At 28.7% G+C, this 22050-nt stretch overlaps 3 protein-coding genes across 4 annotated transcripts in view; 1 reads left to right on the top strand and 2 right to left on the bottom strand.

Moving 5' to 3' along the window:
* LOC100574684 overlaps positions 1 to 1016 on the top strand; it is a 3412-nt gene extending 2396 nt beyond the window's left edge. For both annotated transcript variants that reach the window (XR_003838749.1, XM_003247486.3), the window contains exon 4: positions 511 to 1016. Coding sequence is in view for 1 of the 2 variants with exons in the window: in XM_003247486.3 (XP_003247534.1) it covers positions 511 to 657 (147 nt within the window). In the remaining variant the exon portion in view is untranslated. The remainder of the gene's footprint in view (positions 1 to 510) is intronic.
* A 10815-nt stretch (positions 1017 to 11831) lies between these two features.
* On the bottom strand, positions 11832 to 12953 carry LOC100574601 (lipopolysaccharide-induced tumor necrosis factor-alpha factor homolog). The gene is made up of 2 exons (XM_029485537.1): positions 12833 to 12953; positions 11832 to 11997 (listed from the first exon to the last, which is right to left on the bottom strand). Exons 1-2 carry the CDS (start codon positions 12898 to 12900, stop codon positions 11892 to 11894), a joined length of 174 nt encoding a protein of 57 aa, XP_029341397.1. The 5' UTR covers positions 12901 to 12953; the 3' UTR covers positions 11832 to 11891.
* Positions 12954 to 17967: 5014 nt separating this feature from the next.
* Positions 17968 to 20577, bottom strand: LOC107884909. The gene is made up of 3 exons (XM_016808008.2): positions 19719 to 20577; positions 19433 to 19582; positions 17968 to 18863 (listed from the first exon to the last, which is right to left on the bottom strand). The coding sequence occupies exons 1-3, from the start codon at positions 20370 to 20372 to the stop codon at positions 18816 to 18818; spliced, it is 852 nt and encodes a 283-aa protein (XP_016663497.1). The 5' UTR covers positions 20373 to 20577; the 3' UTR covers positions 17968 to 18815.
* Positions 20578 to 22050: the final 1473 nt, after the last annotated feature.

Here is a 22050-nt window from a genome sequence, read left to right as displayed (position 1 = left end):
AAAGATTAAAACTACTACAAAATACAGATATTTTAAAGAAAAGTATTAATAGTAGCGTTCCATAATTTTAAATTAAATATTCAGAAAATAAATGAATTTTTAAGTGCGTATTTGAACATTTTAGTGCATAATATATATTAATATATTTATGAATTTTTTAGATTTTTTAGCGTCTTTATAGTTGGTTATTAATGCATACAAATCCGTGCTCCAGTTATAAGTATTTAAAACTTCAACTAATGAATGTGGAAACACTATATAATATTATGCCTATGTAATTCAAATGTATGTTTTAATTCAAAAGGTTTAAAAACCTAAAATGGCTTATGGTATAATACTTATGATAAAAAATATTGTTTTGTAACAAGTTAATATTATGGAAATAAATAATACATTTTTTTCAAAAACATTTATTTTTTGAAAGATCGAGTGTCTTAAGTTAAATGGAAGACTCTGTATATTAGTTACTTATTAAAATAGTTTATATTTTAATTATATTTTATTTTATAGATTGCTGAAAAGACAGAAATTGTATTCAAGCTAAGAAAAAAAATGGCAGAAATGAAAAGAAATTGTCAACTTAGACTTGTATTAAAACCATTAGGAATTTCAAATATCGTCAGTGGAAAGAAAAAAGGGCGTAAACGATGTTTTTGATGAAATTTGTTTTTTTTTTAATTAAGGGGTAAATGACATAATTCTGTTGGTTATTATAATTATTGATAATATCTATAAATTTTGTTTTGTTAATTTTTAAATAAACAGAGTAGAATAAAATTATAATAATATTATTATTATGCTGGTTGTAACCACCAAAATCCAGGTTAATAACAAGAATAAGGCGTAAGCTGTAAAAAGCGTAAGCGACATACTCCCAATAATGTTAGACGTAAGCACTAAAAACTAATGTATACTAATGTATACTACTATTTATATACTAATGTATTTAAATTAACATTACAGGTAAAAAAATAACAATTCATAATTTATTATGTTACCAACTTATTTAGAATATAATTATATAAGAAAATTGTTTAGGTGAAAATTTAATGAAATTTTTTTAAACGGCTTTAAAAGTTTAAAAAAAAGTAGAAAAACGGTTGTTTGGCTCTCCTGTAAAATTTATAAAATGTTTTTTTTTCTTTCCACCGTCGATATTATGAAGCCATAAATATGACTAATTTTATTAACATATTATATATTAAATTTGTAAAATCTGTGAATGGCATTATTAAAAAAAAATTATTGGATTTTATGCATTATAAATAATAATTATTAGTTAATAAACGTTATATTATATTCATATATTTTTATGCTGTACATTTATGGCCCAATCTCCGGGTACACTTTTTCACAATTTTACACAATTTCTGGGCAGTAAAATGTAAACAAATATTTTATACAAAGCAGCCAGGTAGATAAAATGTGGCCCGATTACCGACCGCCCTAGGTACCTAGATGATACATTTTTAACTTCAGATGGTTATTTAATATTTAAACTATACACATCTCAATAAATAATTTAACAAATATTAATTTTTTAAGAATTCTATTTTATTAGAAATGTTTGTATTATCAAAGTATAATTCTATAAATGTAAGACATTGGATATTCAACCGTAAATTATTAACAAATTTTCATACAACGATTTTCTTATTTTTTTGTTATTCGAAAACTATTGACCTTAGGTACTTGAACTTTTCATCAAATATTTATTTAACATTTTCTATACATAATAAAATTGTTGATTAAAATCATCCATAATTCTTAAGTTTAAATTTATATTTTCAACAGGAACTAATTAGTATTAAGTTTGAGTAGTTACTTCATAGAAATAAATTGATAATAGGCACAAAACAACAAATATATGATAGTTAACGGACTACGTGACACATGAATATCACTGTGTAACAGACAATTAAAAAAGAAAACTATGCGTTACATAATTATATTTTATGTAGCACATAAAGTGACTATGCATACCAGCCTTAATTTTTTAATATCAATTAGCTATTAATAATCTTAATATAATACTAAGCCTATCTATCTACAAAATTATTTTATCAAGAAAAGTAACAGAAATGTTTGTACTACCTATTTTAGGTATAATTCTATAAATGTCAATAACATTTTATTCATTAGGTCAAAAGCTCGACAATTTAATACAAGGTTTCTTATAAGTTATACTAGTTGTTATAGTAACAGTTGAGGAATAATAAAGATCCAAAGGTACAATTTTTTTTTATAAGCATTTCAATTTTATATGTGGACGACATTTATGAAACTGAAAAGTACTCCTATGAATAAAAATATAAGTGTATCAAAACAGCCTCAGGAAATCAAAGTAACCCAGGTTATGCCTATTTTACGATTAGTTAAAAGTATATATTATTTTCAACTTTTACTACTATGTAGTTATTTTTTACAGACATTATATAAGTTCAAATTATAACAAAATTAGGTATATATTAAAACCAAAAATAACTATTATAGTAAAGTCATTTTGTTTTCAGTGAAAAATATTATTTGTGGGTATATGAAAATGTTAGAGTATATTATTATATTTTAAACATACAATTACAATTTCAAATGTAATTGTTATACCACCTACTTTTGTACTAATGTAAAATAAATTACATTAATCATAATAATAGTTTCAAATACGCACTCGTATACAATTATTTTATATAATTTAATTCAAATTTAACACCAGCCATTGAATGACCAGCATGTCCAGTAAAATTACTTCCACTTAAACGATTTTTAAATTTTTAAATTTTTTTTCCATTATAAGTAAATTTTTCGTTCATTAAATCACTTTTTTCGATATTTTTAAAAACTACATTATTAGGTCTTTAGGATATATGTGGGTTGCATTATAAAGTAATTAAACTTATAACTCATAAACTAGGTACTCGTCCTAAATTCGATTTTTATTCATCAAAATACTTAGAAAAATATTCTGCTTTGGAATATGAAATTAAAACTCTATTGTCATTCAAAAAAGTAAAAATCTTAAAAAAATATAAGGATATAAAATATATAAAAATACATTTTTTTTTTTAATAAAATAATTTAATTAATTAATTTTTTTAACAACTTGAAACTATGTAATAAAATATTTTCAAAAACATTAATACTTTTTGAAATAATGAGTGTTTGATGATAAAAGAATCACCCTGTATAACTTTAAAGCAAATTTTGACATACCTACACTTTTTAAAATTTCACTTTAAATAGGTAAAAATAAATATAATAATATATAAAACTAAATTGTACTTAAACATGTTTTGAAATACTTAAGTAACTTTATAACTACGTCAGGTGCCCGTCGTACCACCATATCATAATATATTTTTTTTCTTGAGTACCTATCTACCCTATAATATAGAAACCATTTATTTTGCGTCTTAATTTATAGATGAAACTCTCTATTACTCTATGGACTAGATATTGCGCTCTGGCGGTGGAGTCATAGATAATATAAGAATATTATCTATGGGTGGAGTACAATCGTCAATGGTTTCATATCGACCGGTCACACTCCAGCAGAGTGCAATGCTCGAATCGAACCCCCGTATACCAGCTGCGTTGTTAACATTCAAGAGGGAAGGTATATTATGGTTATATGGTTATGCACTTTTTCCATTATGACTTGGGAAAATACAAGTTCACATAGGCTGTAATACAATGTAAACTTTCAATATTTATACCACAAACACTTACACATTTATGCATACGAGTAAATAATATGGTACATCGCCTCATCAGTATATTTTACTGAAGATAATAACAATAATATTTTATGATATAAATATATAATATTATTATGGTAATTATTACAGCGTTTGGAAAGTTCCTTATAAAAAAGAAGTCGTTCCGTTCCACGTTCTTTTTTAAAAAAACAGGGATTCATCCCGTTCCTTGTTCCTTAAAAAAAAAAATAATTAGTGGCTTTGTCGTTCCTTTGGACAATCAACGAGTTCTTTTTTTTAGTTCCAAATAAAATAAAAAATTTTATTTCATCATTTATGTTTTTTTTATAATATGCATATCATGCATGATACTTCTTTAATTGTCCGGGGCCCCAAGAATTCTAATTGCGGCACTGTTCAAACACTGTAATTATTAATTGATAATATAACACGATATACCTATTATGTTTAATATTAATCCAACCTATCGTATTATTAAAATAAAAATAAATTATCTATTATAGTAGGTACCTAGTATTTATGTATACTCCGGCCCACGAGAGTCCATACGTAAACCGCGCATTCATATAGTAATACGTGACGTCTGTTTTCTCCCACAATGATGCCATTCCCACTATTCGGCAACGTGCCGATGCGCAGTGACGGACGCGTTCTGACATATGGACTCTCATGGGCCGGAGTATAGTGAAATTATCTTAATAAATATAAATCGACGAACCGTCTCCACTCTGAATCACTTTTTGTACATACTGACTTATTATTTAATTCATATTTATCAATTTCATAACAGTGAACGAGAGTACCAGCTTAGGTTTGTATTCCTGATCTTGTCTAGTTTATTCTATACACTTTTAAATATTTAAACATTTTGTACCTTTACATTTTCGAATTTAATTAAGAACTTAGTACTTACGTATATTCAACAATTATTAATAACGTATTGATAGATAAATATATAGAAAAACTGATTGTAAGATTTAATGTAAAGATAGGTATTAAGAATCATTTAAGATATTATATTAAAATTTGTTTTCAGTAGGTGTCAAAATCGTATCATCGGATCGATCGGTATCATCATATAACCTAACCTAACCTACACTGTGCGGATTGGCAATTGGCCGATAGTGGACCGCGATATTAAAAAAACGTTTGATAAATAGTATAGTATAAAAGGTAGTATAAGTATATTAAAGTAATTTATTTTACTATTATATAGTCGTTAAATTTACAACACTAGGCTATAAATCCGTTTTTGCCAAAAAAATTACATTTGAAAATGTCATTATGTATATAAAATATAGTTTTTAATTTAAATGAATATTATTATTCTTTTGTTGCAAATAGTCTTAATACAGAATGTGTAGCATTAAAACAATTGAAGCGGAGTAGGAGTTCTACGATAAACGCTGGTGACTGGTGTATAGTATTATATGTTTTTAGATTCTGGAACGGAGCTGTACCTACCCATTGATTTTATAATTATGTTTTTTTTTTCTAGTCAAATAAATGTTGATTTTTATCTTTCCTGGTAGGATAATGAATATAGTTGGTAGGTGTCCTACGAGACTTCAAAGTTTAAAATTCCCAATACTTTTCTAAATAATGGATTAACATAAATAAAAAATAAGAAAAAACGAGAAGTTTTACGCAAAACCAGTTTTCGGAACAATCGATTTTAATTTTTAAGCGTAACTGAAACATTTTTAAACTAGGAGATAAATGTGTTTATATGAGTTTTTTCTATACATGGTAAAATGTTCAATATTTGACCCTTTTTGAGCTATTTAGATATTTTACATGAGATATTTTCGATTTTTTATTTTTATTTTTTTTATCGATAAAAATGTTTTGGTTGTGGGTTTGCTTTTAAAATCAGACGATTTATTAACATTCCATTATATGGGAGGGTCAATTGGGTTTAGACGAACGTATAAAAAAAATACCTAACAATAATATTATATTATACGGGATATATTATTATATATTATACAGAGATCTGAGATTAAATTGTTTGGCTGATGTATCATTGGGGGAGATGGAGAGTGGTGCTATTATAAATTATAATAATATAACACTATAATGTGTTTCTCGTTTTTTAATTCTACAAACCGGTCGTCGTTCGGGGACAAATAAAATAAAATATATGGTTTAGGTACAATGCTGTTGGAGGCTACGACGTTCACCCCAAGTCGACCAGTGTATTGTGTACATATTATCGTGTACACCAACTACATATAAATAATATTATTATGTCGGTAAACACATAAATACTTATTTTTAACGACTATAGCCAATAGGTATAACGCTTATTTTTCTCAGCCTATAATCCACAATAAACGAAAATGTAGTTTTCGTCGTATTTTGTAATGTTAAAATCGGGCCGGCAACTGCTACCAGCGCTATTACAGTGTACACACTTTCATGGCTTCCTCATTCATTTGATACTGAGATATACAGAATGTAACAGAATGACTTGACGTCCTGACAATATTAATGAAAAATTAAAATTGATACTTCTTGAATGTATGAAAAAAATTATGAAAATATTACGTAATGGAAAATAAATAATTTAAGATTTATTTATATCTGAAAATTCCTAAGAAGAATACTTCGAAAAAAGTTATTACGTTTTGAGTGAATTAACTCCAATAAATATTTATATTTAAAAAAAAATAAAATAAAAATACTCGATTTGAAAATACATTTTTACCATCCAAATTTTTATTTGTCCAAAATGTTATTTTCATTCGAAGGTTATCGAGTGTGCCGTCAAAATAATCGAATACCTACGAATTGATAATTAAGTATCAACTACCTACGCATAGGTACTCATTTTGCTACAAATCACAAACACTATTTTCGACTACCAATAGATACGATGGTGCAAATTACAAACAATAAGTTCGGCTATATATTTGAGGTGGTACAAATTATCGCGACCTGTTCGAAGGGCTGGTTTTTGGAGTATCTACTACTATAGAAGCAATGATTTTATTATACAGTATTACCTATTTAACGTCTATACTATGGTTTATTACGGACTTTTGTCGGACCTAGTTTATTTGTCTTATCCTATCAATGTTTGTTAATTATTTTTATTAAATTGGAAGGAACATATTTTAAAGTTTTTTGTGCGTGTTATTGAAACATATTTTTTCATTTTTGCCTTGAATATTTACATAGTACTTAGTGCATTTTTAATGCATATAATTCCGGTCTCGTATTATAACATTCCTTAGGTATATTTTAAGTACCTATATGTACTAAGTAAGCATTCAAAATTAATTTTGAAAAACAATATATAAAGAATAAATGCGTTTTATGCACTTTATTTAATGAACAAAAATATAAATTTTTACAATTATAATATTACATGGATTATTGTGATTTTGAATACATATTTAGTATTTGGAAATATATAAAATATTGCTGCAAATTATATTCGTTTTTAATATCTTTGGTACAATTATGACACATATATTAGATAGATATAATTTCATATAATGTGCAAGGTACTAATTTAATGATATATATTTTTATAACCTTAGGGGATTATGTCAGATAATCCACATCATCTGGTAGTAATCGAAATAAAAATGCCCAAAAACAAAAATCTCCAGACTACAATATTACTCACAGCCACATGAAAATAATTTAAACAAATACTTATAGTACATGTACCTATACTTATCATCAAAATTTAAGAATCAAGTATTAAAGAAATATTGGACCGGAGTGGCGCAGTGGTCATCGGTTCGATTCATAGCAAAAGTGTAAAAAAAATTGCGTGGTTGTGATTTTCCCGTGCTGTCGTCCAATTGCGTCATCCGGTTTCCAACTAGGTTCCACTTCACCGGGAGTGAAGACTACACATTTCTTCTCTTGGAGGAGGGGTGCAGTATCATGCATATATTGATATATGCATAGATAAATAGATCACATGATCTCTCTAAGGACCCGTTTTACAATAGTTGAACTCCGGTTAAACCACCGAATTCGGTCGGTAAAATCAGTGGTTCTAGCGTAACCGAGGTTTAAACTATGATTGTAAAACGGGCCCTGATATTCACTTGTGATAAGCCTTATATAGACATTGAGGTCGTATCAATAAAAAAATACAGAAAAAAAATTTCAAGAAACATTCAATTAAAAAACCAATCTATCTTCAAAGTTTGAAATAAATATTGAAGACAATTTAAGTTACATTTATATTATAATTTTCATACATCAACATTAATATTTTGTTGAAAGTTATGTATAATTCTGTAAAAATGAAATCCCCAATAGAAAATATTATGTTTTGACGATAATGTAATTTATAATTATTAGGATGCGTTTTTACAAGTTGTACTTTATACTTAGTTTATAGATACAATATTTAAAAGATTTAAAATAAATAATAATCATATCTCGAATGATCGATACGTCAAATAATAATAATAGTAATAATAATTAAACAATTATTAGACAATAGTTCATGAATGCAGGTAGGTACTCATAGTTAAAATATAGCATCAGTTATGAAGGATCTTCTAACCCATGTGGCTTAGAATAATTCTAAACCACATAGGTCCGTTGTCCGTTTTGGGTGTTCTTATTATTCTGGCAATCAACTAGTAATTACATGTTGTAGGTACATTACTCACACACTCAGGAAATATTTTACTCCGTGTTGCATGGAATATAATATGTTAAAAGAGATATATAATAAATTTTGGTCCACTGTAAATCGTTGCTAATTATTATTGTACGATACAATATTTTATCATAGCGATAGTCCAGGGACCGATTCAAGGGGTGGGAGACTAAGGGAAATATTTTGCCCCCAGAAATATGTTTTTATACATTTAAATATTATATGTTGAATAACAAATAAATAAAATCTTAACTTCTTTTCACATTGTCGCTTTATATATTAAAAATAATCAATAATTTATTTATCACATGGATTACCTATACTCACTATAATGAGAACATTTTTAAATTGAGAATAAAGTATAATATTTTATTATAATTGGATTTGTATTGTAAAAAAATGTTTCCCCCCCCCCAGATATTTGATCTGGATCCATGCCTGGGTGATACCCATTTATTTTTATACGGAAAGATATTATAGATAATAGATAGGTGAATATTACCTTATATAACCTCATATAATGTTATAATGAGTGTGGATTTCTGTAGTAAAGCTTCTTATACGCAGTACGCACACAGTGACAGCCAAAAATGCACTGTAAAAGTAGGTAAATCCATTATCCAAATAGTGACTATAAATTGATATAATCTGAAGCTACGTATAAAATAAAATAATTATTTAAATAACGACGACGGGTTTGGTGATGATTTTTGTTATCGTAATGTAGGTACAATGTTCATGTATTTGTAATACACCATCAGGAAATACCTACAATGCGTAGTCAATTGTCAATAGAAATAATCTTATACCTTTAGTCCATTTAGAACACTGTGGCTTAATGTATTAAGTCAATGATGATGTAAATTCCTACGGATTATCATTACTTTCTAAAATTCCAAGTCTCTAATGGAATATTATATTATCGTCGCTAAGTGCTAACATCACATTAATACTATATTATACGTGTAGGTAGGTTGCGACTAAACGACCGGCGTCGACATTGTTGGTGCATGCAGAGGCGGCAAACGCCGTCAACACGAATAAATACGATGATAAAACGAGCCAAAAATATGTTTCAATCATTATTGTTTATTATAGATTACATGAAATTGTATAAAAGTAATAAAGGATAGCTAACAGCCACGGATAAACATAATATATCAAATTACGCGTATTATAATATAAATATTAAATTATTGATATCAATATCAAACAATTTTAATTCATTATAAAGTAAGTAGTAAGTAAATTTTGGTTTTTTTAAATAAGACGGGAACCGCTTTTTGGGTACCCCTGAATTATAGTGGAATGTTTATAGAACGGGCAGCAGGGAGTGGCTGGTTTGCGAAGAATGTGCAGGAATTTCGGGGTGGCTTATAACTACGGTCGGCCGAGACGACCTTGAAACGGCGCCGATTATTATGTTCATAATATTATCTGTTATTGTAACATTACTCATGAGGGTGAAAGGTGAGGCGAGATCCGTCTCATAATTATTATTTAGACGAAAGTAGATAGAGTGGTGCTTGTTCTGTCTACCTACCTGTATATTAATTATTTCCAATAAATTATGCTGCATGGGGGCTACGAGCCTTGTGTAATGGTGCTAACAAGAAATAAAAATTACAAAATAAAGGTACCTACCTATGTACCTACCTCTATTGTATAAATATTATTAATTCCCTTATTCACTGGTTGTTATTTAGTTCATACTATACACGTTCCCAACTGGTGAGATAAAATCGGTTTCCAATTATATTATAATATTATATAATATTATCCTTATATTGTACTAGAGACAAACGTTATAATAAAATATGTAAAATATATATTTAAAACACAATTTATACTATGATTACAGAAAGGAAAAGGCTTAGAAAGAATGTTACATTAAACACATTGTGGTTTCAAAATCACATAACAACCACAAAAACAAAATGGTAAGATTATTATACAATACTGCGTATTGATAAAAAAGGTGCCAAACATATTTTGGATATATAATGTATTAATGTATATACTGTTTATTGTTTAAGTGATTGATATATATATATACAAAAAAACACAATGCAAAAAATTGGTCCTCCCTGGGTTGGATCTCTAATTTACCTTTTTTATGTAGCCTATCTTCTTCTCAAAGGTCTAATCTATCTCAGTACCAAATTTCATCGCAAACAGATGAATGGTTTAGGAATGCATAAAGGACAAACAGACAGACAAATATTCATTTTTATATATTTAGATAATAATATAACTATTTTACAAGTTTTAACTTTCAAGTACACACGAATAAAATATTTAAATTACAACAAAATAATGATTATTAAGAACAACGGATTATTCTCCGTTTTTCAATAATAATAATAATAATATTTATTTCACCAATAAAAACTCCCGACCAGGGACTGAAACAGAACTTAAGAACTCAAAGAACTGGTTCTGGAACCGGAATATTAATTTTAATAAATAAATGTTTTGTGTATATACTATGTATGATCATCATATTATGAGTGTTCTAATATATTTTCATACTGTTAATTGAACCCACATTCCGGATAGGTATTTGAAATTATTATACTTAATATTAAATTATCTGTAACCGGTACCGAAATTATTTGGAACCGATATCTACATATTTTTTTATCAAAAAACCAAAACCTAACCGGAGCATTTTAATTTTAGAGAACCAGTACCGCAAACGATAAATTCAAAAGATTCCGGTCCCTACTAACGACTCACCGTCGCTGATCTATCGAAATTAATGTCTATCCGGCCACGCGACACTGACGGACATGCGCCTCCACCTTTTATTGAGGCTATGGGGTTGGTAGGTTCTTATAAACTAGTGATGAAAGAAATAACAAGAAATGAATAATAACGCGCTCATTTCGTGCTCTAATCAACAAGTAATTATTATTGAATCGCACAGCGAATTCTTCACATATACAGATACGCATGATGGAGAGGGGGGTGATCATACCTATCAATCACCTATTATTCAATATAAATGTTTATTTATATAAGCTACAGGCCCTGTTGGCCGTATGTAGGACACGCCAGGCAAAACAATAAACAAACAATCTTGTCTTATCTGATACGTGGTGGTAACAAGTAGGACCATGAATTACGGCGGCGGATGGCACTATTATTTTGTATTTTGTTATTATTTGTCCGTGTCCTAAGTGGCTAGACAACGTCCCTTTGTCTCCTATCCACCCACGCCACTGGAAATAATTGTTATTTTTGTCAAAAATAAACTTTTTTTTGTTATTAATAAAATATAATTACAATCTAACATTTGGTACAATAAATAATTTTGATTAAAGATAATATATACATAACGAGACTAACAGTTATTGGGAGGGCACTCAGTAGTGCCACCCGACAGATTAAATAATAAACTTAAAGATGTAATAAATATTAATAGTATTATGAATAGTAAAATCAATGTAATAGTATAAGAGGAATATAATATTTTATAAGCTTGCAGTTTGCATGCTTGGTTAAATTTTCAGTTAATAATATTATTACTTATTGGCTTATGATGGTTTGTAAAGTCCAATGAATGCATTGCAACTTGGACATGAATGTCTTTTGTTCTTAAAGTTATCCATGCATAACGGCAGACACGAACAAAAGAAACACCTGGAAAAAATGTCCATCAGGCACCTACTTAACACCTACCTATCATAATATCTTAGTTATTGTTATTGATTATTAATTATATAAGTTGAATTAACACGCTTATGAACATAATTTAATTACAATCATACGATTTAAAATATAACAACAAAGACAAATATATAGTATATTTTTATTTAACTCAGTTCCACGAGAAAAATATGACAGTTTTGTACATATAGATAGATAGTTGTTTTATCTCACCGTCACTGATAACCTAATGATAATATGGTGATCCGGCCGACTTTTTTTTTGGTAATTCATATTATTTTCTCGTGGAAAGAGAATATAGTATTATCTAATTAATAATAGGTTAAGAGGACGCTACTGTGCTGCACCTACATGTGTTGTCTCCATCTTACAAGATATGTACACCATGGAAAAAACTGTATTGCACTGGTAAACTATTAAAAAAAATACTCCTTCTGTATTTATAGCAGAATTACCAAAGTTCCACAGCACACAGGAAACAACTTTATCTGTTTCATAGAGTTTAATTTTTTTGGATATCACTCACCAATCATTTTTAATAATTAATTTAAAAAAGCCTCATGTTCTGATTACCTACTTAAATTGTATTTATGTTATCCAAATAATACATTTTCTACGACACGGATAAAGTTCTTCCCTATGCGTTGCGAAATGTCGGTAGTTCTACTATAAAATATAAATACAGAGGGAGTATAGATTTCATTCAAAATAATTCTCTTATGTTCTACATTTGTAAGATGGGTGTAGCGTCCTTACATGCTTTTAATTTCAATGATTATTAAGCTTCATAAAATAAGTACCCACATACCCAATAACTATCATCAACATACAGCATATATAAGCAGTAGATGATATTTCTTCTTTAACTCTTGTCATTACTAATAATTTACATCTTGGACATATCAACCATACTGGTCTTTTACCCAATGGTGGTACTAAAATATTTAAATAACATAGAATAGCTATATACAATATTAGTCTCATAACGTTTCAATCACTTTTGTAAAGTTAAGAGCATTTTTTAAATACTTAACTTGTTAGTTATTTCTATTGAATTACAACAAATTAGGGAAAATTAACTATTATGAGCTACCTATATTAATAATTCTCAATCTCTTGAAAGCTATAAAATTTTCTAACAACATAATATATTAATATAATATGGGTAATTTGAATTTTAAAAGTTTTAATAATAATTCACAAATCAACAAATGTTGGCCCCCGGGGCAGTTGTCACCAACCGCCATTGCCACTCCATAAATGCGGCCCTGGGAAGGAGAATCAGATATTTGGAAATGAGCTTTACGAGAAATACACATTGACTAAATCAGGCCTAATTGGCTAATTAATAATAATCATATTCTTTAGATTTTTACTACCAAATACAGGCATTCCACGAATAATTTGGTTTTCGTTAGGTATTGTAATAGACTATTAATAGTATAGTACGTATTATAGGTAAAAAGTTCAAGAATCAAAATAGATTTTTAATCACTTACTGGTCTCCAGATTGGGTTTCAAAGAATGTTCTGTGTTCAATTGCTGATATGTCATGGCGACTGGAAAAAAAAACCTAATTTGTCTTGAATATGGAGTTATTGTTGATGTTAAGAATTCTTCTCCGGGGGAGGTTTCTTTTCAAGTGAATTTATCAATGCTAGTTAAATATAAATATAATATACAATTACGTTCATACAAATGTAAGTACGTTGTATTTTTTCCATAAAAAAAAAAATTGTTACGACTTACGACAATATCTAAAACGTAGACAACAATATTATGTTTAACATAGAGTCCTATAAACGTGGTCGTTGTCATGACATATTTGTCAAGGTCGTTTCCTAATAGTAAATACCATGTAACAATAATTAAGAAATAATAAGGTATTGGTGTTAAAACTTGAAAGTGTTTCACCTAAACGAAAAAAAATTTAATAAAAAATAGTAATTAAAATAAATATAAAAATAAAAATATTAGCAGTTAAGGTTTTGTATAATATGTTTGTCATTATTACGATACATAGTACACAATAGTATATTGCAATACAAAATATTACTAGGTAATACCTATATCTAAATTGTTTATTAAGTACCTACCATTTTATACAATTTTTTCCATTATATGAATTTTTTTTTACAAATCTATATTTGATAATTTATTAATTAATTAACGTCAATCGAAAATTGGCACATAGTTGGTAACATATAAACAAGTTATTGAAAATTATAACATAAATGTAAAAATTATTGGTAATATAGATATAATTATAAAGTGAAAATAATACACTGTGAAGACACGTTGTTTCTACAATACACGATTCTCCGTGGTGTAAATGCTTGGCTGAATTACTATAGGTTCATACTGGAATTACATTTATTCTCAAATAGGCGTAGTCACCCTAATTACGACTATAAAATATTATTATAAAATTATTATTTTAATTTTTCAAGTCAAGACTTATGTTATTTCTGTTCCATACTCATAGGTGCAATTTCAACTTTTGGCTTGGGGGGGCTGAATATATTAGGCTAGCAGACTATTGAAATATAGCATAGTAAAATTATATGTCCTAGGTTTTTTTGGGGGGCTACGGCTAAGTTTGGGGGCTTAGCACCCCCAAGCCCCCCCCAATTTGCGCCTATGTCCATACTCATTATTTACAGTGATGCAACAGTCTTAAAATGAAATATTTGTTTTTGCAATAGTTCACACCTGATCCGTCTACCATTAATTGATAACACATTCCTCGCATATCAATCTGTGATTTATTTTTGTGACTTACGTCGTTTCTCAAGTACCTATGTAACTGAAATTATCAACAATTTTTTTTATCATTGTATAATATTTTACTTTTTTTACAAATTATATTATATAGGTAAGCTAGGGCTCTAAATATACAAGTATGTTCGTCCGCCATTCTATATCCATTTCATTGTTGTTATTGTTATAGTGGCTGCGCGGACTAAGTCGTCGGTTGCGACTCACACCGACGCCGGTTCGAACCCGGCCGCGGGTGGAACTTTTCTTCGGGAAAGTCCGGAGAGAAGTGCGCCATCTCCCACTCGGGCATGGCAGATACCTACGGATGCCCAATAAAAAATCTGCCAAACCAAAAACACACGTGTTTACAAACTTACAATTTCTCCCCTACAAACCAAAAACACACAAATAATGACCTTACTTGCCGGGCTTCATAATCAATTAAGGGGATTCGATACCGTGATTTTCTGTTTTTGTCTAACACACGTGCAACATAAGAATTTAGACATGTTTTTTATCCAACGTACCGATTGATACAGTGAAGCGATAAGAATTCTCAAAACAAATTTGAAATTGTCATCAAGTCTACTTGAAATCGGTCAGTTTAAATTTTTGATTTTTTGATTTACACTTTTCCAAAAAATGAAATATGAAATTTTTTAAATTACTCTTTAATAATACAATAGTTTTAGGATTTAGGGGGATAATATAAAATATGTGGACTGGCCGATCTCAAGTAGACTTGACGAAAAATTCAAATCTGTTTTCAGAATTTTTATCCCTTCACTACATCAATCGGTACAATGGACAAAAAACACCTCTAAAATACTATGTCGCGCGTGTGTTAGACAAAAACAGAAAATCACGGTATCGAAAACAAAAAAAAAAAATATTTTAAACAAAAAAATATTTAATTTCACTGTTATAATCGCCAAATTGATATTCTACTTACTGTACCTAGTATTATTTATTAGTTATTACTTATTACTAAATAGTTCATAATATGACCTACCCGTTTATAAATAAATACATAAATATTTATATATCTGTATCATATAATATAATATAAATAGTTATACTATATGAATAGTTTATTAAAATTTAGTGTTAATACTGAAATAATTTGTTAAGCTGGTGACACTGCAAAGTTCTATTTTAATTCATGATGAGTCCATTGAAGGTAGATTAATTGTATACAATTGCTAACAAAGCTTTTAAAGATTGGAATTAAAATTTAAATTACTATCCTACCTATTTTAATTTCACTTAATTTAATCAAAATCACTTTACTTAAAAATTAACATTGAATTATCAGCTCAGATTTAATAAAACAAGCATGCATTCATTTAATTTAAAAATAATTGTAATAATTATTGTGTAATTTTAGAAAATATAAATAAAAAAATGTATGCCTCGCCCTACAATGTAAATTTAAATGGAGCTATAATATTGATAATTCAACAAATATTGTAAGATTATTTGTTGTTTTTTGTGATGTGCATCATAAATTTAATGTTAATATAAAACGTATGATTTGTAATATTTTATCATTATTGGCTATTAGTACATCAGGGATAATTTTTAAGTTGTAGCATTGTTTTCTGGAGTCAAACATATGATTTTAAAATTCAATCTTTGAAAAATATGTGTGTAATTAAATATATTTTTGTCACGTCTGCACCGAAAGTTTATTTTTCGATGACGGTTGAAGCGTTGGTAAGCAACCTTTTTCCGTCCAGCGGTAAAGTGGAAATCCCTAAAAGTGCTGGGCGTGCATATCATGCGTATCCCCAGCACAATCAGACACTGAAATTGATACCTACCACGGTCCTTACAAAACATAAGCTTTTGATTACATCTTATATTCATACTATAACCTCCTTGCATGATGCGTAAACATTTTTATTTCATGAAATTATTTTCGTAGAATAATTTGATTGTTGCATAGATCCATAGACTTATAGAAATAGACGGAACATTTGTCCCGAGGACTGGGAAGCGTGGTCGTGCCAAACGGATTACGAGAGATAGCATGAGTTTTATCATAAGAGTGAGAGAAATGGCACTGTTCCGAGGCCAGCGAATCCTCGTAAATCGTAACAAGCTCTACCATTGCACGCGTTATCGTACCTAATGTTCTGTATATTTCTATAAGTCTATGCATAGATCCCTGCATCCCTATAGTGAATTACCTTTGCTGTGATTAAAATTTTTTATTCTTATTTTATTTTTATATAATAATTATTGGCGATTGAAATTGATAAGATGTAACGGGGACGCTGTGTATTATTTATATGTTATTTTACATGTTCCCCGTTACAGATCCACCCCCCGCCGGCCTGTTAATTGATAAGCTTTCAATCGCCAATTATTTATATTGAAATCTATGCAACGGTTGGACAAAACATAAGCTTTTGATTACATATTCTTATATTAATATTATAACCTCTATGCATGACGCTTAAAATAAATAAAACCAAATCGTTTCTTTCATGAAATATCGTTTTCGCAGAATAGTCCGGTTGTTGCATAGATCCCTGTATTACCTTTGCCGTAATCGATGAAAGCAGAGGCGTGACAAAAAATAGTATGTGTGGTTCGTGCGGGAAGACAATTTAAGTCTTGGTCGTAATACGTCCCTCGCCTGCGGCTCGTGCCACACACATCGCCAGCGACTGAAATAGCTAACTTCCCACCCTTGCCATACAATATAATATTTTGTAATACTTACATATAGGTTGCAAAAAATTAATTTACTAATTAAGTATGTACCTTTTAATTAGGCTGTCTCGTATATTTGTAAAATGCATTATGCGTTGTTCACTTGTCCTGAAACATCTCCAAGAGTTAATTGTATAAGACACCAAATATATTGTGACGAGCGTTATTAAATTTCAAAAAAAAGTAATTGAGTGTTAGTAAAACAATACAGCTGACACACTAGATTAAGCGTTCTGCCTTAAAGTTAAACATTACACAGTCTATTTTTCATGTACAAAATGTAATACTGATTGAGAGTTGTTTATTGTCCATCTCAAGTTTATCAATAAAAATAAAAGTTTCACTCACAGGATAATTTTTTATATATTTAATAGTAAATAGTAACAAGTATAAAAAAAGTAATCGTAATATTGTAATGCACACAAAACTAATACCAAAAAATAAATAATAAGTAATCGGGAATAGGATACATATTATAACTGAAAGTAAATAATACTAATATAAGTAACAATTTAAGTAAACAATTAATTGAATGGCATATGACTACATGAGTAAAAAATTAAAGCGCAACTTATGCAAGTAATACATACGGCAATTTATTAAAATAATTATCGAATATTATATATTATTATTACTACGTATTGTACATAATAATGATCTATAGCAGTTAATGAGTGCGTATACAGTACGATAATAACCGGACGAAAGTGTCCATAATAATGAACAATATTTACATAACAATCATATTTGTGAGTCTTATACCTAAATTCAATCAACTATATTATAATAATAAATATTATTCTACAACTATTTATAACTACTATATTATTATTTACGATTAGAAATAAAAGTTGTGAATTATGATTTATTGACTAATTTTGAGACCTATACGGATGCACGTGGTTTATTGTCTTTTGTTTAAAATATTTTTATCAATTATAATAAAAAGTTAGGAACTGTCCCAGTCTGAATTTAAAAAATAGGTGATAAATTGATGCACGTGGTTTATTGTCTTTTGTTTAAAATATTTTTATCAATTATAATAAAAAGTTAGGAACTGTCCCAGTCTGAATTTAAAAAATAGGTGATAAATTGAAAAAATGATTACCTACCTATTTACCAAAATTACTACCATTTAATTGCTATTTACTGTTCGGTAAAAATTTCACTGCCACTACGACAGCATAATTTTCGTCCTCGGAGTCTTGGTCTTTATCTTAACTGTTGTCATGACTGTTTTGTAGACTGAGGGTGTGTTCTTCAAAATCGTCCAGCTGTTGCTGTAGGTCGTCCGTCTGAGTAGAAAAATGTTATTCCTTGGGGAAAACGTACCCGTGCAACAGGCTCAGCTTTTGTGCCTATACAAATTTAAGACATTTTATACTACCATTAATAAGTTATAAATTATAAGAACATTTTATAATTTTATTTTGTTTGTTAGGTACTTATGTAACGGTCTTAACTGCACCATTATCGAAAAATGTAATTAATTAGACCATGGCCTGACCTAATACTGACCGGATAACATACCGACTTAATAGAATTTAAAATTAAAAACTTATTTTGTAATTAGAAATCTTTTCCTACTTATACCTAATATGGCCTGTCCTAACAAAATGTTCAATTTTCGCTTATGCGTAGTACTAAAGTATAGTGTATACTGTACACACCATAGATCATGTACTACGGTTTTAGCCATCAAGCTAATTCTCGATGCCATAATGAATATACGAGTTCTAGAGCACGACTGTATGTGAGTATGTGCATAATTCTGTTGGTGGTAATGTTTACCAGTCATTCGCGCAGTAATAACTAATAATCAATAGGCTCTAGCTTTTTCAATTATTGTGGCATCAAACCTAATACAAAGACATAAAATATTATGTCTACACTTAAAGTACATGATTTAAAGTACCTACATACGTACCGTATCATAAAATAATTTCTGGCAATCTTCTACAGTTGTTTGTAGCATAGTGTCTTGCGACTTTACCATGTCCACGGCGTCGTCGTCAGCGATAGTGCTCGTTGTAGTGACGGCATCAGAATATTCGTGGCCGTCGGTTGTCTGCAGCTGCTGATAAAACAGAGAAAATTCGAATTTATTTATTTTAAATATTAAACATGTTAGAAGGTAGGTACATTATTAAATATTTAAGCCTCATAACGTACTGCATGCTATACACATACATTATATTATTATAGGCACTTACTGCTGCTATAATGGTAGCTTCCTCGACAAGCTGAAGTCCCTCGACTTCAGTTCCATTTTGCTTGGGGTATGTGCTTGATAATTCCAGCGAAGAACTGTTGTACACATTCCGCAAATTCTCTATGATGGCATCATTATTGGTCAGATAATAATTCGTTGAGATATTTATGTTTTCTTTAAGAACTTTGGTTTCGTCACGCATATTTCGAATTATACTCTCGTACTCGGCACAGATGAGTTTGTTTTCTTCAACTATACCATTAATCTCAATTTTGTGCTCTTTGACCAAATTATCATATTTTAAACGCATACACTGCACTTCTTGAAAATGATCTTTACGCATCTGGTCTTTAAGTTCGCGCATGCTTTTCAGCGCGGCTTCTTGGCGTATTCCCTGGTTATAATTTAAACTTCGCAAATGGTCGACAAACATATCATAATCTCGATATATGTCATTGACCATCATACCGTGTTGAATTTGCAGTTCACCAATCCTTGACTCATAGTATATGTGCATATTCCTTATCTCCATCGCGTGCTCGAATTTTAAATTCAAAACCATCGCCTCGTGTTCCGCTCTCAGCTTATCAATTTCTTCTTGCCTACTCGTGTTTACCTCAGCGCCGTTCTCGGTACACCTCAGTTGTTTTTTCATATTGTTGACTTCAGCCTTAGTATCTTTTTATTATCAGCACAAATACTGAAACTGCTAGTCTACGATAAACCAAAAATTAAAAATTAATATATTTAAGATATTTAAGTGTCAGTGTTATCATTTATCGATTGAACCGAACGTATTAAATTATATTTTTTTTACATTTTTGTTGCCATTGTTGTGAGTAGTAAGATTTCATTCATAGTCCCAAATCATGCCACACTAATACTTCTTAAATATAATAAGTATCAATTTATTGTATATTATATAAAACGAAGACCAAAAAAATGAATATATAAATAAAACCTACAAATAACAGGTTAACATAGAATAGTTTTTAGTTGATACTATTCTAGCGTATTTAAAAGCAATGCTGAATCATCCATTACAACGACAAGTTTTACAACTACTGTAAAGCAGAGCGGTACACAATTGACCACCTTTTTTATTTTTATTATTTGTGACTGTGTACACGATAAGTAGTCGAAATAATGCTTCGATTTTAAACTTCAGTATCTTGTTCGGTGGGAAAGTGAATCTATTCGATTATTTGGGAAAGTTAACATTCCCAGTAGTTTCCATAAGTGCTGGAAAAAAACAAAAATTTTCAACAAAATTGATTTTTGTTTTTTGTGTACCTAACTCTAAAATTAATGACCATAGATACATGAAATTTTCTCTAAATGTTTATATTAATATTTTTTTATACACAATAAGACTTTAAAACTATTTTGACTCACTTTGACCGATTTACTAATATTTTCAGTTTCCAATTTACAAAGGTGGGCATTAACTAGTTAAAAAGTTAATTTATTTTTAAATTTTTAACTTAACTAGTTAGTTTATTTTCTAATCAACTTATGAACTTAACTAGTTTAATTTACAATTGAAATAACTTAGCTTTTCTCAGTTGATTTTAAAAAATCCATGAAGTTGAAAACATTTTGAAATTGTTCGTTTATACGTAAATATAAAAACAATCCAATAGAAAAACACAAACATTTTCTTGATAACATAATTTTGTGTATATTAATATATTTCATTAAGTTGTAAATTATATATTATGTGAGTTGCAATAATAAATGTTTTTAGTAAAATTAATAATTTTAAATTACAAATTGACAATTGTTATGTTTTAATGTTATATGACTTATAATATATGTGAGGTCATGTACTCATCTTCACGTATTATGATATCCAATTTCTATACGATATAAAAAAATATATTTGTTAAATTATTAATTTGAGATTAGTAAAGTTTAAATTAGTAAATAATAGTAAAGCAAAAGTAAAATGGTAACAGTGTACATTATGATTAAAGGTCAATAAAATTGTTTTTTATAATTTATATAAATTAGAAACTAGAAAGACACATTCACTCTTTATGTGATTTACATACTAATTAAAAAAAAAAATAGATTAACTTTTTTTAAACTAAGTTGAGTTAATATTTTTTCTACATTAACTTTTAACTTATCGAGTTAAATTTATAATTTGTTAACTGTTAACTTTTAACTTATCGATCTTGTGTCCTCTTAACTTAACTTAACTTGTGTTAATTATTTTCATTAACTTGCCCACCTTTGGCAATTTATATAGCATTGTTTTCTATAAATGTCAATATCATTTTATTCGTTGGGTCAAAAAGCTTTAAAATTGAATACAATGCTCCTAATAT

The sequence above is a fragment of the Acyrthosiphon pisum genome, chromosome X (assembly GCF_005508785.2).
Source record: "Acyrthosiphon pisum isolate AL4f chromosome X, pea_aphid_22Mar2018_4r6ur, whole genome shotgun sequence".
In the NCBI taxonomy this organism is placed as follows: Eukaryota; Metazoa; Arthropoda; class Insecta; order Hemiptera; family Aphididae; genus Acyrthosiphon; species Acyrthosiphon pisum.
Note: the sequence above shows the minus strand (reverse complement) of the source record. Positions and strands in the feature narration are given on the sequence as shown.

Bases quoted from the DNA above. Each gene is read 5' to 3' on its own strand.
- LOC107884909 (XM_016808008.2), bottom strand. From the start codon at position 20,372: ATGAAAAAACAACTGAGGTGTACCGAGAACGGCGCTGAGGTAAACACG. The intron at 19,583-19,718 runs GTAAGTGCCTAT...CTGTTTTATCAG, and splicing joins AAGCTACCATTATAGCAGCA to CAGCTGCAGACAACCGACGG. The intron at 18,864-19,432 runs GTACGTATGTAG...AAATTTGTATAG, and splicing joins AGAAATTATTTTATGATACG to GCACAAAAGCTGAGCCTGTT.
- LOC100574601 (XM_029485537.1), bottom strand. From the start codon at position 12,900: ATGACAAGAGTTAAAGAAGAAATATCATCTACTGCTTATATATGCTGT. The intron at 11,998-12,832 runs GTATGTGGGTAC...CATTTTTTCCAG, and splicing joins ATGTTGATGATAGTTATTGG to GTGTTTCTTTTGTTCGTGTC.